The sequence below is a fragment of the Oncorhynchus tshawytscha genome, linkage group LG29 (genome assembly GCF_018296145.1).
Source record: "Oncorhynchus tshawytscha isolate Ot180627B linkage group LG29, Otsh_v2.0, whole genome shotgun sequence".
In the NCBI taxonomy this organism is placed as follows: Eukaryota; Metazoa; Chordata; class Actinopteri; order Salmoniformes; family Salmonidae; genus Oncorhynchus; species Oncorhynchus tshawytscha.
Window position 1 is genome coordinate 28,017,314 of NC_056457.1, and position 14,672 is coordinate 28,031,985.

A 14,672-nucleotide genomic window follows, 5' to 3' on the forward strand; every position below is an offset into this window, starting at 1 on the left:
GAGATGAGAGGGGGAAGAGTTTGACTGATGCACCACTGGAGAGAGATGAGAGGGGGAAGAGTTAGACTGACAGACCACTGGAGAGAGATGGAGAAGAGTTAGACTGATGCACCACTGGAGAGGGAGGAGAGGGGGAAGAGGGGGAAGAGTTAGACTGACGGAACACTGGAGAGGGAGGAGAGGGGGAAGAGTTAGACTGATGGACCACTGGAGAGAGAGGAGAGGGGGAGAGTTAGACTGATGGACCACTGGAGAGGGAGGAGGGGGAAGAGTTAGACTGATGGACCACTGGAGAGGGAGGAGAGGGGGAAGAGTTAGATTGATGCACCACTGGAGAGGGAGGAGAGGGGGAAGAGTTAGACTGATGCACCACTGGAGAGGGAGGAGAGGGGGAAGAGTTAGACTGATGGACCACTGGAGAGGGAGGAGAGGGGGAAGAGTTAGACTGATGCACCACTGGAGAGGGAGGGGAGGGGGAAGAGTTAGACTGATGCACCACTGGAGAGGGAGGAGAGGGGGAAGAGTTAGACTGATGGACCACTGGAGAGGGAGGAGAGGGAGGAGAGGGGGAAGAGTTAGACTGACGGACCACTGGAGAGGGAGGAGAGGGGGAAGAGTTAGACTGATGGACCACTGGAGAGGGAGGAGAGGGGGGAGATTTAGATTGATGGACCAGTGGAGAGGGAGGAGAGGGGGGAGAGTTAGACTGATGGACCACTGGAGACAGATGAGGAAGTGTTACATTAACGGACCACTGGAGAGAGACGAGAGAGGGGGAGGAGTTAGATTGACTGACCAACAACAAGAAATAGAGGGGGAGGAGTTAGACTGGAGAGACACAAGGGAAGAATTACACTAACGGGCCCACAACTAGTGTGAGAGAGAGAACAAGAGAAAGGGAAGGATTAGACTGACAAACAGTAGGGGGAATAGTAAGACAGATGCACCACTGGAGAGAGAGGGGGAAGACTTAGACTGATGCACCACTGGAGAGAGAGGGGGAAGAGTTAGACTGATGCACTACTGGAGTGAGAGAAAGGGGGGGGCATTTAAGACTGACATACAGGAGAGGGAAGCCTTAGACTGACTCACCCCTGCAAAGAGAACAGGAAACAGACTAAAGGACCCCCCATACCTTCCAGGTGCCTGCAGCCAGATTCTGCAGGGCTCCAGCTGCTCCCTCCAGTGTATCAGGGTTAGAGCACTCTGACAGCAGGGTGAGGTAGGGCTTCACTATGGACGGATGCCATAACATCTGGACTCCTTTAGGAGGGTCAGCTGAGTCTGGGAGAGGACCTACACCGTCCCACTGGAGGAGAGGGGAGAGAGGTTGTGGGGGTAAGGAAAAAGGAAGGATGATGACAGAAAAAGGGAGATAAAGATAGGGAAGGAGAGAGCGAGGTCAAGAATCATACCATGATGTATATCCAGTAAAGTATTCCTTCTCCACAGATATTTCAGTGGCCTTCATAGGCAATGTATATGTTTCCCACTTCTGTAGGCAGCACACCCTCCTGGCAACAGCTCTGACTCTATATGCTATAGATAGAACACTTTTCTCTTTGATCAAACAATCAAAGAGGTGCCCTTTATGTTTACAGCGGAATTGTGCCATAGTTCCCTACATCTTCACAACTAGAGGCTCTACAGGCAGGATGCATGTTCTATAGATTCTCATCCCTCTAGAGGTTTTATGATAGAAGATCTTCAAAACATAAATACAACTGAAGCAGTAAAGAGAATACTCCCTAACAGTTCTGAAAATGGGGAAAACTTTTTGGAGACATTTTGTGTTTTTCACTGTTTGCAACTACTGTAGAGTGAATGAGAGTTGAGCTGTTTGGATAAAGCCTTCATTTCTTGTGAGGTACAGACCATGCAAGTGGTCTGTGGGAAGGCATCTGAGTGAATTGTTAAGCAGCAGTAGTGATTGGAGTGCGTTGGAGGAAAGAAAGGTTTGAAAAACATGTAGCAAATAGAAATCAAAACTGGGTGGTGTTCAGAGATAGATGGGAGGGGTTGAGTGGAGCCTAAGGATGTTAAGGATGGGACAAAAAAAAATAAAAAAATATAACTATCGTAAAATATACTGTGTCTATAAAATGTATATAGATGTATAAGCTGGACGTAGAAGCCCAAGTGTTAATGTTTATTAGTTTACTCCAATAAGGGGAGGGGTGGTAGGGTTTGGAGAAAATAAGAAAGGGAAATATATTAAAATATATTATCTACAGTATAGATAATTGTATATACAGTCCCAGTCAAAAGTTTGGACACACCTACGCATTCAAGGGTTTTTCTACATTGTAGAATAATAGTGAAGACATCAACACTATGAAATAACACATATGGAATCATGTAGTAACCAAAAAAGTGTTAAACAAATCAAAATAGATTTTAGATTTTAGATTCTTCAAAGTAGCCATCCTTTGCCTTGACGACAGCTTTGCACACTCTTGGTTCTCTCTCAACCAGCACCATGAGGTAGTCATCTGGATTGCATTTCAATTAACAGGTGTGCCTTGTTAAAAGTTCATTTGTGGAATTTCTTTCCTTCTTAATGCGTTTGAGCCAATCAGTTGTGTTGTGACAAGGTAGTGTTGGTGTACAGATGATATCCCTATTTGGCAAATGACCAAGTCCATATTATGGCAAGAGCAGCTCAAATAAACAAAGAGAAATGAGGGGGAGTGGGGGAAGAGGGAGAGAGAGAGAGAGAGAGGGGGAGTGGGGGAAGAGGGAGAGAGGGGGAGTGGGGGGGAGAGAAAGAGATAGAGAGAGAGGGGGAGTGGGGGGGGAAGGGAGTCCAGTTTCTTCAATAGCAGTCGCAAAAACCATCAAGAGCTATTAATAAACTGGCTCTCATGAGGACCGCCACAGGAAAGGAAGACCCAGAGTTACCTCTGCTGCAGTGGATAAGTTCCTTAGAGTTACCAGACTCAGAAATTGCATCCCAAGAAAATGCTTCACAGAGTTCAAGTAACAGACACATCTCAACATCAACTGTTCAGGGGAGACTGCATGAATCAGGCCTTCATGGTCACATTGCTGCAAAGAAACCACTACTAAAGGACACCAATAATAAGAAGAGACTTGCTTGGGCCAAGAAACATGCAGAGTAGGTGAACGGATTATCTCCGCATGTGTACTTCCCACCGTGAAGCATGGTGGAGGAGGTGTGATGGTGTGGGGGTGCTTTGCTGGTGACACTGTCAGTGGTTTCTTTAGAATCCAAGGCACACTGAACCAGCATGGCTACCACAGCATTCTGTAGCGATACGCCATCCCATCTGGTTTGCACCTAGTGGGACTATCAATTGTTTTTCAACAGGACAATGAACCAACACACCTCCAGCCTGTGTAAGGGCTATTTTACCAAGAAGGAGAGTGATGGAGTGCTGCATCAGATGACTTGGCCTCCACAATCACCCAACCTCAACCCAATTGAGATGGTTTGGGATGAGTTGGACCGCAGAGTGGAGGAAAAGCAGCCAACAACTGCTCAGCATATTTGGGAACTCCTTCAAGACTGTTGGAAAAGCATTCCAGGTGAAGCTGGTTGAGAGAATGCCAAGAGTGTGCAAAGCTGTCATCAAGGCAAAGGGTGGCTACTTTGATTTCTTAAAAACTTTTTGGCTTACTATATTATTATGGATGTGTTATTTCATAGTTTTGATGTCTTCACTATTATTCTACAACGTAGAAAATAGTGCAAATGAAGAAAAACCCTTGAATGAGTAGTTGTGTCCAAACTTTTGACTGGTACTGTATATTTACAAAAGACATGTGGAGGATTGGAAATTATTGCAGCAATTACATTGATGGAAGCCACAATCTATCTGCAATATTAAAGCTGACCCCCCACACACACAAAGAGAGAAAAATAAAGGTTTGCGCCAACATTAAAGAGACACACAAATTCTCATCTCTCCATTTACACTAAAATAGTTTATGTTCTTTTAATATTCTCTGTTGGAATCTTTTGCTTTGATTCCCATCAGAACATTCCTGCAGTGAACAAGTGATATGGCTTGGAGGAAGCTTGTACCATATGGCATCTGTGTGTCTGCACTGTCTGCCTGGACTGTCTGTCTGCCTGCCTGCACTGTATGTCTGTCTGCCTGTACTGTCTGTCTGTCTGTCTGTACTGTCTGTCTGTCTGTCTGTCTGCACTGTCTTTCTGCTAATATCATCATATGACCACGTTTATTATGCACATATGTGTGTCTGCACTGTCTGCCTGGACTGTCTGTCTGCCTGCACTGTCTGCCTGGACTGTCTGTCTGTCTGCACTGTATATCTGTCTGCACGGTATGTCTGCACTGTCTGCCTGGACTGTCTGTCTGCCTGCCTGCACTGTCTGCCTGGACTGTCTGTCTGTCTGCACTGTATATCTGTCTGCACGGTATGTCTGCACTGTCTGCCTGTACTGTCTGTCTGTCTGCCTGCCTGCATTGTATGTCTGTCTGCACTGTATATCTGCCTGGACTGTCTGTCTGCACGGTCTTTCTGCACTGTCTGTCTGCATTGTCTGTCTGTACTGTCTGTCTGCTAATATCAACATATGACCACGTTTATTATGCACATATGTGTGTCTGCACTGTGTGATAGAGTGTGTCGGTGCCCCTCTCTCTCTCTCTCACGTCCCACCTGATGCATCTCTCTCTCTCTCTCTCTCTCTCTGTGTATAACGTCCCACCTGATGCATCTCTCTCTCTCTGTGTATAACTTCCCACCTGATGCATCTCTCTCTCTCTCTGTGTATAACGTCCCACCTGATGCATCTCTCTCTCTCTCTCTCTCTCTCTGTGTATAACGTCCCACCTGATGCATCTCTCTCTCTCTGTGTATAACTTCCCACCTGATGCATCTCTCTCTCTCTCTCTCTCTCTCTCTCTCTGTATAACGTCCCACCTGATGAATCTCTCTCTCTCTCTCTGTGTATAACTTCCCACCCGATGAATCTCTCTCTCTGTCTCTGTCTCTGTCTCTGTCTCTGTCTCTGTCTCTGTCTCTGTCTCTGTCTCTCGCTCTGTCTCTCTCTCTCTCTCTCTGTCTCTCTCTCTCTCTCTCTCTCTCTCTCTCTCTCTGTCTCTGTCTCTGTCTCTGTCTCTGTCTCTCTCTCTGCTCTGTCTCTCTGTCTCTCTCTCTCTCTCTCTCTCTCTCTCTCTCTCTCTCTCTCTCTCTCTCTCTCTCTCTGTGTATAACTTCCCACCTGATGCATCTCTCTCTCTCTCTGTGTATAACTTCCCACCTGATGCATCTCTCTCTCTCTATTGTATAACTTCCCCACCTGGTCCTGTCCCTTCTTCTTCTTCTTCTTCTTGCCCCAGCAACCTGAGGTCTCTCCGTCACGTCCGTTGGCGTCACACAGGAGACCGTCTAGCTCCTCTGAACCCAGCTGTTGGCCCTGAGACGTCTCCGCTGCCAGTCGGTAGGACAGGTTACGCAGGATACACACACAGTTCTCTATGGTCTACAGGAGAGACATCGGAGTTAGAACATTTATCCTACAAATGAGATGACTTCCCACACAAATATAACTTCCCACAAGAGCTAACTTCCCACACAAATATAACTTCCCACTAGAGCTAACTTCCCACACAAATATAACTTCCCAAAGATCTAACTTCCCACACAAATATAACTTCCCACAAAGATCTAACTTCCCACACAAATATAACTTCCCTAAAGAGCTAACTTCCCACCCTGCCAAAATGTGTGTGTGTGTGTGTGTGAAGGGGCATTTAAAAGGAAGAGTGCCCAATTCCATCCATAAATCGTGATGTACTCTAACTTTTAAATTATGTTAAAGAAATTCTTTCAAATGAGAAATAATGACTGAGCCCGAAGGATCATATCAAGCTCCATTTAACATGGTGTCAGAAGAGGACACATCCAAAACAGCAGAGGTGTGTGTGTGTGTGTGTGTGTGTGTGTGTGTGTGTGTACATCTGTGAAGTATCACTCATAAACGTGGCGTATGGGAGCAATATGGAAAGTAAACCACTTGGAAATAACGAAGAAAAATCATGAACCACTCAGACGACTCTGTCTGTTTTATAGAAGAGTCTCTCAGACTGATAATTTACACAAACAACTATAATGAACGTAATTGAACGTAATACTCTGACTGACTAAATGATTTCAACGACATTACAGCCGTAATACAAACACCAAGTCGCTTCAACTAGATCCAAGAAGAACATTAAATGAAGTGTTAGAGGAGTGAAGAAGAGAGTTACTTTCCTCTGAAAACATCACAGGTAAACAACTCCACAGGTAAACAACAGGTAAACAACTCCACAGGTAAACAACAGGTAAACAACTCCACAGGTAAACAACAGGTAAACAACTCCACAGGTAAACAACAGGTAAACAACTCCACAGGTAAACAACAGGTAAACAACTCCACAGGTAAACAACAGGTAAACAACTCCACAGGTAAACAACAGGTAAACAACTCCAGAGGTAAACAACAGGTAAACAACTCCAGAGGTAAACAACAGGTAAACAACTCCACAGGTAAACAACAGGTAAACAACTCCACAGGTAAACAACAGGTAAACAACTCCAAGGTAAACAACAGGTAAACAACTCCAGAGGTAAACAACAGGTAAACAACTCCAGGTAAACAACAGGTAAACAACTCCAGAGGTAAACAACTCAACAGAGGTAAACAACAGGTAAACAACTCAACTCCACAGGTAAACAACAGGTAAACAACTCCAGAGGTAAACAGGTAAACAACTCCAGAGGTAAACAACTCAACTCCACAGGTAAACAACAGGTAAACAACTCCAGAGGTAAACAACTAAACAACAGAGGTAAACAACAGGTAAACAACTCCACAGGTAAACAACAGGTAAACAACTCCAGAGGTAAACAACAGGTAAACAACTCCACAGGTAAACAACAGGTAAACAACTCCAGAGGTAAACAACAGGTAAACAACTCCACAGGTAAACAACAGGTAAACAACTCCAGAGGTAAACAACAGGTAAACAACTCCACAGGTAAACAACAGGTAAACAACTCCACAGGTAAACAACAGGTAAACAACTCCACAGGTAAACAACACCAGGGGTAAACAACTCCACAGGTAAAAAACAGGTAAACAACTCCAGAGGTAAACAACAGGTAAACAACTCCAGAGGTAAACAACAGGTAAACAACTCCACAGGTAAACAACAGGTAAACAACTCCACAGGTAAACAACAGGTAAACAACTCCAGGGCTAAACAACACCAGAGGTAAACAACAGGTAAACAACTCCAGAAGTAAACAACAGGTAAACAACTCCAGAGGTAAACAACTCCACAGGTAAACAACTCCAGAGGTAAACAACAAGTAAACAACTCCACAGGTAAACAACTCCACAGGTAATCAACAACATGTAAACAACTCCAGAGGTAAACAACAGGTAAACAACTCCAGAGGTAAACAACAGGTAAACAACTCCAGAGGTAAACAACTCCAGAGGTAAACAACAGGTAAACAACTCCAGAGGTAAACAACAGATTTAATTCCCTTTAATTTCCCTTTTTGAACAGAGTGACATGATAAAGGTAGAGAAAGAAAGTAGGTATGAAATAGAAAGACAGAATAGGGGTAGAAAGAAAGAAAGACCAGGAGGACAGAAAGTCCACAAAAATAATGAAAAGTGTCACACTGTCTATGTCTGCTAATAACTTGGGACCAGTCAATGACAATGGCCATTGGCCCCAGTGCTTGCGAATCAATCATTATTACTGGGGAGACACCAGAGCCCTCCTATGATTGGGCAGACAGCAGAGATGGGTGGGATGTTAGACAATGATTAAGAAATGCCATTTAGAGAGACTGCGCTGCAGCAACCTTGAGAAGGTAGCCATGCACAAAGCTGTTTATCTACTATTGAACTGATGGACACACACACAAACACACACACACACACACACAACACACACACACACACACAAACTACACACACACCTTGCTGTCAATGTCGTTGCTGCCCAAAGCGCTCTGTATGACGTAGAGGAGAGCGTCTGTCAGTCCATCACACTCTCTCATCCTCCTCCTGGCCTCCTCTCCTGCAGAACTCACATTCCTGAAACACAGAAGGATGGGGACAGGTCAGACAGTGTGTGGGGTCTGAGACCAACGTGACTCTCTATAACTTTGGGAATGATGTTTATACGAAGAATCAAACCAGAATAAAAGTCGGTGTGTTAATGATGATGTGTGTATCTGCGTGCCACATTATGTGCCTGCAAACCTGCATTTATATGTGTACGAGTGTCCGTATCTGCCAGGTACCCATGGGGCTGAAGCCGTCTGAACCTCGCACCATGCAATCTCCCATTGGATAATGATACACACTACATATATTACCTGGCTCTGTTCACAGCGCATTCAGAGCCCAATCAATTGTAACATTTAATTCAATGCAATTCCCAGATGACAGAGCCAGAAATGTATATATTTACCGGTGTAACACATCTCTCTCCTTCCATTGGACTCTGGAGCAGTGGAAATGTGTTCTCTGGAGTGACAAATCACACTTTACCATCTGACATTCCGACGGACTAATCTGGGTTTGGCGGTTGCCATTAGAACGCTTCCTGCCTGAATGCATAGTGCCAACTGTAAAGTTTGGTGGAGGAGGAATAATGGTCTAGGGCTGTTTTTCATGGTTCGGGCCCCTTAGTTCCAGTGAAGGGAAATCTTAACAGCATACATTCTAGACGATTCTGTGCTCCCAACTTTGTGGAAACAGTTTGGGGAAGGCTCTTTCCTGCACAGGGGCATGACAATGCAAAAAGCAAGGTCCATACAGCTATGGTTTGTTGAGATTGGTGGGGAAGAACTTGACTGGCCTGCACAGAGCCCTGACCTGACCTCAACCGCATCGAACACCTTTGGGATGAATTGGAACACCGACTGCGAGCCAGGCCTAATCACCCAACATCAGTGCACGACCTCACTAATGCTCTTGTGGCTGAATTGAAGCAAGTCCCCGCAGCAATGTTCCAACATTTAGTGGAGAGCCTTTCCAGAAGAGTGGAGGCTGTAACAGCAACAAAGGGCAGGGACCAACTCTATATTAATGTCCATGATTTTGGAATGAGATGTTTGACAAGCAGCTATCCGCATACCTTTGGTCATGTAGTGTATGAATTAATTAAGCCATTCATCAGTCAGGAAAATGAAGTGAGAGCAGAATCCATCATCCTATCAGATTGTACTGAAGCCAATCATGTGTCTTAGTTATTAGCAGACAGACAGTCAGCTCTGGGCTTTGTGTTAACACTAAAGCTCAAGTCATCTCCTCTGCTCTCTGAATAGCAAACATACATATTATCAGGGTTGGGAGTAACCAATTACATGTTAGGGATTACAAAAAACTGTAACTGTAATCCGTTACGTTACCAGCAAAAATATTGTAATCAGATTACAGACACTTTTGAGAAACTAGATGATTACTTCGAGGATCACTTTTAAATTCAGAAAGGATGTTTGCGGAAAAAAATCTTTGACACTGTTTTACTCAATGACATTCAAATCAGCGTTTAAAAAAAAGGCGCAAGTTTAAATTTGTTCCACCTGAGTGAGTCTGACCACAAGTCAGAGACCACTATGATGACACATCAAATGTGTTTGATGGATTGTGGGAAAAGAGCAGGACTAGGCTTTTATAGGTTACAGTCCAAGCTGTGTCTTCCAATGGTGCGACTGCTGTCGGCATCCAAAGATGATCCAACTTGAATAAACGCTTGGAGGTAATGATGACAGCAGGGGTGTAGTCTACAGATACCACTTATTATTGATATCTACATAGCACATTGATGTGAATCACACCGCTGCTCTCTCATTTAGCTATTTGTGCTTTACGGATTGGGGTTGTTGTGGAGGGTTGTTCACAAATCTAAATGTGTATTTCAACTCAATAATGGTTGAATTACAGAAGTTTGAGCTGCCTATTAATCATTGTTTTTGAAACCAGTGGACAGCCAGTGTAAAATGCGCTAAAAGGCCAGCTATGTAAACTTTAACATGGATTTATCCTGCAATAGATGTCGTTCAATTTTTAACATGCATTTTGCTCTTCTTATAATGCCGCTTAAGGGGAAAGTAATCTAAAAGTAACTGAATGTAATCAGATTACGTTACTGACTTTGGGTAATCCAAAAGTTACGTTAGTGATTACAATTTTGGACATGTAACTAGTAGCTGTAATGGATTACATTTGGAAAGTAACCATGCCAACCCTGCATATTATACAGTAGAATACAGACCCATAGATGGACGATGGTCTCGCTGTCAACCAACACGTTAGTTCTGCCTGATTTAAACTCTGATATCAATTCACCTCAAGTATATTATTGGGATTAATCAGAAATAAGTCTGACACCTTGTTTTGATCATTTACGAATGAAAATATGTACTCACTAACTGTAAGTCACTCTGGATGAGAGCGTCTGCTGAATTATTAAAATGTACAGTACATGTAAATGTTTAAATATGCTGATTCATCAACCTGATCAACCTCAAACCTTATTCATATTCAAACGCTCACATTTGATTATTCAAATGCTCTATCATTCCTATGCAACAGTGTTGTTATTGAGTAGAGATGGGTTATAAACAGTGTTGTTATTGAGTAGAGATGGGTTATAAACAGTGTTGTTATTGAGTAGAGATGGGTTATAAACAGTGTTGTTATTGAGTAGAGATGGGTTATAAACAGTGTTGTTATTGAGTAGAGATGGGTTATAAACAGTGTTGTTATAAGAGATGGGTTATAAACAGTGTTGTTATTGAGATAGTGTTGTTAGATGGATGTTATAAACAGTGTTGTTATTGAGTAGAGATGGGTTATAAACAGTGTTGTTATTGAGTAGAGATGGGTTATAAACAGTGTTGGGTTATAAACAGTGTGAGTAGAGATGGGTTATAAACAGTGAGAGTGAGATGGGTTATAAACAGTGTTGTTATTGAGTAGAGATGGGTTATAAACAGTGTTGTTATTGAGTAGAGATGGGTTATAAACAGTGTTGTTATTGAGTAGAGATGGGTTATAAACAGTGTTGTTATTGAGTAGAGATGGGTTATAAACAGTGTTGTTATTGAGTAGAGATGGGTTATAAACAGTGTTATTGGTTATAAACAGTGTTGTGAGTAGAGATGGGTTATAAACAGTGTTGTTATTGAGTAGAGATGGGTTATAAACAGTGTGGTTATTGAGTAGAGATGGGTTATAAACAGTGTTGTTATTGAGTAGAGATGGGTTATAAACAGTGTTGTTATTGAGTAGAGATGGGTTATAAACAGTGTTGTTATTGAGTAGAGATGGGTTATAAACAGTGTTGTTAGTGTTGTTATTGAGTAGAGATGGGTTATAAACAGTGTTGTTATTGAGTAGAGATGGGTTATAAACAGTGTTGTTATTGAGTAGAGATGGGTTATAAACAGTGTTGTTATTGAGTAGAGATGGGTTATAAACAGTGTTGTTATTGAGTAGAGATGGGTTATAAACAGTGTTGTTATTGAGTAGAGATGGGTTATAAACAGTGTTGTTATTGAGTAGAGATGGGTTATAAACAGTGTTGTTATTGAGTAGAGATGGGTTATAAACAGTGTTGTTATTGAGTAGAGATGGGTTATAAACAGTGTTGTTATTGAGTAGAGATGGGTTATAAACAGTGTTGTTATTGAGTAGAGATGGGTTATAAACAGTGTTGTTATTGAGTAGAGATGGGTTATAAACAGTGTTGTTATTGAGTAGAGATGGGTTATAAACAGTGTTTATAAACAGTGTTATTGAGTAGAGATGGGTTATAAACAGTGTTGTTATTGAGTAGAGATGGGTTTGAGTAGAGATATAAACAGTGTTGTTATTATTGAGTAGAGATGGGTTATAAACAGTGTTGTTATTGAGTAGAGATGGGTTATAAACAGTGTTGTTATTGAGTAGAGATGGGTTATAAACAGTGTTGTTATAAAGAGAGATGGGTTATAAACAGTGTTGTTATTGAGTAGAGATGGGTTATAAACAGTGTTGTTATTGAGTAGAGATGGGTTATAAACAGTGTTGTTATAAACAGTGTTGTTAGTAGAGATGGGTTATAAACAGTGTTGTTATTGAGTAGAGATGGGTTATAAACAGTGTTGTTATTGAGTAGAGATGGGTTATAAACAGTGTTGTTATTGAGTAGAGATGGGTTATAAACAGTGTTGTTATTGAGTAGAGATGGGTTATAAACAGTGTTGTTATTGAGTAGAGATGGGTTATAAACAGTGTGAGTAGAGATGGGTTATAAACAGTGTTGTTATTGAGTAGAGATGGGTTATAAACAGTGTTGTTATTGAGTAGAGATGGGTTATAAACAGTGTTGTTATTGAGTAGAGATGGGTTATAAACAGTGTTGTTATTGAGTAGAGATGGGTTATAAACAGTGTTGTTATTGAGTAGAGATGGGTTATAAACAGTGTTGTTATTGAGTAGAGATGGGTTATAAACAGTGTTGTTATTGAGTAGAGATGGGTTATAAACAGTGTTGTTATTGAGTAGAGATGGGTTATAAACAGTGTTGTTATTGAGTAGAGATGGGTTATAAACAGTGTTGTTATTGAGTAGAGATTATAAACAGTGTTGTTATTGAGTAGAGATATAAACAGTGTTGTTACAGTAGAGATGGGTTATAAACAGTGTTGTTATTGAGTAGAGATGGGTTATAAACAGTGTTGTTATTGAGTAGAGATGGGTTATAAACAGTGTTGTTATTGAGTAGAGATGGGTTATAAACAGTGTTGTTATTGAGTAGAGATGGGTTATAAACAGTGTTGTTATTGAGTAGAGATGGGTTATAAACAGTGTTGTTATTGAGTAGAGATGGGTTATAAACAGTGTTGTTATTGTTGTTATTGAGTAGAGATGGGTTATAAACAGTGTTGTTATTGAGTAGAGATGGGTTATAAACAGTGTTGTTATTGAGTAGAGATGGGTTATAAACAGTGTTGTTATTGAGTAGAGATGGGTTATAAACAGTGTTGTTATTGAGTAGAGATGGGTTATAAACAGTGTTGTTATTGAGTAGAGATGGGTTATAAACAGTGTTGTTATTGAGTAGAGATGGGTTATAAACAGTGTTGTTATTGAGTAGAGATGGGTTATAAACAGTGTTTATTGTTATTGAGTAGAGATGGGTTATAAACAGTGTTGTTATTGAGTAGAGATGGGTTATAAACAGTGTTGTTATTGAGTAGAGATGGGTTATAAACAGTGTTGTTATTGAGTAGAGATGGGTTATAAACAGTGTTGTTATTGAGTAGAGATGGGTTATAAACAGTGTTGTTATTGTTATTGAGTAGAGATGGGTTATAAACAGTGTTGTTATTGAGTAGAGATGGGTTATAAACAGTGTTGTTATTGAGTAGAGATGGGTTATAAACAGTGTTGTTATTGAGTAGAGATGGGTTATAAACAGTGTTGTTATTGAGTAGAGATGGGTTATAAACAGTGTTGTTATTGAGTAGAGATGGGTTATAAACAGTGTTGTTAGATGGAGATGGGTTATAAACAGTGTTATAAACAGTGTTGTTATTGAGTAGAGATGGGTTATAAAAACAGTGTTGTTATTGAGTAGAGATGGGTTATAAACAGTGTTGTTATTGAGTAGAGATGGGTTATAAACAGTGTTGTTATTGAGTAGAGATGGGTTATAAACAGTGTTGTTATTGAGTAGAGATGGGTTATAAACAGATGGGTTATAAACAGTGTTGTTATTGAGTAGAGATGGGTTATAAACAGTGTTGTTATTGAGTGTTGTTAGAGATGGGTTATAAACAGTGTTGTTATTGAGTAGAGATGGGTTATAAACAGTGTTGTTATTGAGTAGAGATGGGTTATAAACAGTGTTGTTATTGAGTAGAGATGGGTTATAAACAGTAGAGATGGGTTATAAACAGTGTTGTTATTGAGTAGAGATGGGTTATAAACAGTGTTGTTATTGAGTAGAGATGGGTTATAAACAGTGTTGTTATTGAGTAGAGATGGGTTATAAACAGTGTTGTTATTGAGTAGAGATGGGTTATAAACAGTGTTGTTATTGAGTAGAGATGGGTTATAAACAGTGTTGTTATTGAGTAGAGATGGGTTATAAACAGTGTTGTTATTGAGTAGAGATGGGTTATAAACAGTGTGGTTATTGAGTAGAGATGGGTTATAAACAGTGTTGTTATTGAGTAGAGATGGGTTATAAACAGTGTTGTTATTGAGTAGAGATGGGTTATAAACAGTGTTGTTATTATAAACAGTAGAGATGGGTTATAAACAGTGTTGTTATTGAGTAGAGATGGGTTATAAACAGTGTTGTTATTGAGTAGAGATGGGTTATAAACAGTGTTGTTATTGAGTAGAGATGGGTTATAAACAGTTATTGAGTAGAGATGGGTTATAAACAGTGTTGTTATTGAGTAGAGATGGGTTATAAACAGTGTTGTTATTGAGTAGAGATGGGTTATAAACAGTGTTGTTATTGAGTAGAGATGGGTTATAAACAGTGTTGTTATTGAGTAGAGATGGGTTATTATAAACAGTGTTGTTATTGAGTAGAGATGGGTTATAAACAGTGTTGTTATTGAGTAGAGATGGGTTATAAACAGTGTTGTTATTGTAGAGATGTTAT

The 14,672-nt window shown here is 40.9% G+C and overlaps 1 protein-coding gene across 1 annotated transcript in view; it reads right to left on the reverse strand.

The window, feature by feature from the left end:
* LOC112257278 (catenin delta-2-like) overlaps positions 1 to 14,672 on the reverse strand; it is a 115,424-nt gene that overhangs the window by 74,153 nt on the left and 26,599 nt on the right. The window contains exons 2-4 of the mRNA XM_042308456.1: positions 7,975 to 8,092; positions 5,294 to 5,476; positions 1,136 to 1,309 (exon numbers count right to left, since the gene is read on the reverse strand). Of these exons, the coding sequence (XP_042164390.1) occupies positions 1,136 to 1,309; positions 5,294 to 5,476; positions 7,975 to 8,092 (475 nt within the window). The remainder of the gene's footprint in view (positions 1 to 1,135; positions 1,310 to 5,293; positions 5,477 to 7,974; positions 8,093 to 14,672) is intronic.